The sequence below is a fragment of the Carica papaya genome, chromosome 1 (assembly GCF_054855325.1).
Source record: "Carica papaya isolate Zhongbai chromosome 1, ASM5485532v1, whole genome shotgun sequence".
Taxonomy (NCBI): domain Eukaryota; kingdom Viridiplantae; phylum Streptophyta; class Magnoliopsida; order Brassicales; family Caricaceae; genus Carica; species Carica papaya.
In genome coordinates, this window is record NC_142309.1 from 458,678 (window position 1) to 460,760 (window position 2,083).

Genomic DNA, 2,083 nt, shown 5'->3' on the forward strand with positions numbered 1-2,083 from the left:
TTGAAAGGTGACTTTATAATTGTCCAAAATTGATTCAAATTTGTTCGTGTTACTTTAAAACTTGCTAATCTCTAACCCTTTTATTGCGATTAATGAAGCATTTGCGATGGCACTCGAATAAATGGAAGAAAGGAGGAGAACCTAGGACTTATTGAAGTCCTTATATATGTTGAGCTCTCTATTATCTCCCATTTCGATATATGATGTAGCTCAACATCGACTCACACGGGCTGTTACTCCGGGCCTAATGGGCCAAATTTGGTCCGATGTTTAATACCATTTCATCTATTGAAAAAATAAATAAATTCATTTGAAGTTTACCTTAAAAGAGCTATAAAATTTTGTCCCGCAAGAATTTTTTGTTTTCTCTGTAAATTTACTGACTTCTTTTCCCATATAAACGACGACGCTTTGTACAAGCTCTCTTCTGTTCAAAAGAAGAAAAAAAAAAAAAAACATACAAAACCACCAAAACAAAAAACAAAAGCAATAAACATAAGAACAAAAGCCTGTCAAAACTTCCACTCTCTTCACTCCAGTTCAAAGTCCCAGCCCCATATTCCACGTGTTCTCCTCGATCCTCCTCTTCTTCATTGGCACCACGTGGTTTGCACGTGCCACCGGCTCCAACCCCAGCCGCAGTTCTAGCTCCACTCCGTCTTCAACCCCACCGCTTTCGTTCCCCGTCTCCGCTCTCAACAGCAGCGATGCCTCCGCCGTTTCCACGGATACCATGCTCTCCGTCTCCTTGCTCTCCCCGTCTACCACCGCCACTTCCGACTGGTGACTCAGCGACGACTCATGACTCGTTGATCGATTCATCAGCTCTTGATCGGCGTAGCACTCGCTCCACTTTCCCCTCTTCTCCTCTTCCCGATCATTTCCTTCCACCCGAACCGGTTCAGCAGCTGACCCAAGTTCCGGCTTGCTGGGTTTCGGCTTCACAACTCTCCTGGCCCTGCACCGGGTCTTGACTCGCTGGTGGTCATTGGAAGCAGCGGAGTTCTCGTCCTTTGACACGTGGCGAATATCGTACGCCTTCAACGGAGGTCCGTGGCCGTTAGCCGCGGCTTCCGAGGCAATTGGAGTGATCGGAGCTCCTTTCAGCACAGCTTCAACCGCGGCTTGACAAAGTTGCCAGCTTCCGGACCATAACAAGCCGACCGACCCGTAAATCGGGTTTACGATTCTTCCGCATGCCTCGTACAACAACGACCTGAAGATCGCTGCAGTCACCAAAAAATCAAAACATTAAAACAAAATTAAACTGGGTCTTTAAAAAATGATGGTAACGATCAATGGGTGTTTGAGCGTTTTGGTTAATTACTACTAACCAGGACGAAGGTGGTCCGGGCCGGCGTTGATGAGGTTCATAAGTCCGGCACGACCGTAGAACTTGGCGAGGAAAACGGTGGCGTTTGCTTGAGATTCAGGACTCTTGATCCACTGCAAACAAGGCCTGATGCTGCAATTATCACTGCACCCTTTACGCAGTACCCGGCACCCATTACAACTCATACGCATTTTTATCGAACCAGAGAAGAAATCAAGGAAAGAGACAAAGAAATGTAGGTTTAGGAGATGAGAGAAATTGAGAAGAAGGATTCGAATTTGTACTGGAGAAGATGAGAGAAGAGAGCAGTAAGTATTAAAGAGATGGAGAGAGACAAAGACGAAAGAGTATATATGTTTTAATATGGAGCCGCTGGGTTTACAGGTACCAGCAACGCAGCTGTTTTTATGTCCAAAACACTGGTTTCCACGTTCAAGGAGGTCTTCACAAACCAAAACAAGAAAACAAAATTTACAATTAAAAAAATTAAATTAATTTAGTAATTAAAAAAAATATTAATCAAAATTAGTGAGGATTAGTTTCATCACTACTCTCTAACTCAGCGCGTGCGGTACAACTCCCGGAATGTGGAATCCACTTTGGTGCTGTCACCTGGCGGGTGCATTCGCGTGACCAACACAAACGGACAAGAAAAAAGGCTTCCCTTTTAAAACGGACGCAAGTTGCAAATCCCCGTTTGGCTTCTTCCCGTTACCAAACTACCCTTGTCCGGTTCCAAAAATTACGGCC

The 2,083-nt window shown here is 44.8% G+C and overlaps 1 protein-coding gene across 1 annotated transcript; it reads right to left on the reverse strand.

Annotated features, from left to right (window-relative positions):
- Positions 1-339: 339 nt before the first annotated feature.
- Positions 340-1,740, reverse strand: LBD40 (LOB domain-containing protein 40). The gene is made up of 2 exons (XM_022056685.2): positions 1,335-1,740; positions 340-1,226 (listed from the first exon to the last, which is right to left on the reverse strand). Exons 1-2 carry the CDS (start codon positions 1,522-1,524, stop codon positions 541-543), a joined length of 876 nt encoding a protein of 291 aa, XP_021912377.1. The 5' UTR covers positions 1,525-1,740; the 3' UTR covers positions 340-540.
- Positions 1,741-2,083: the final 343 nt, after the last annotated feature.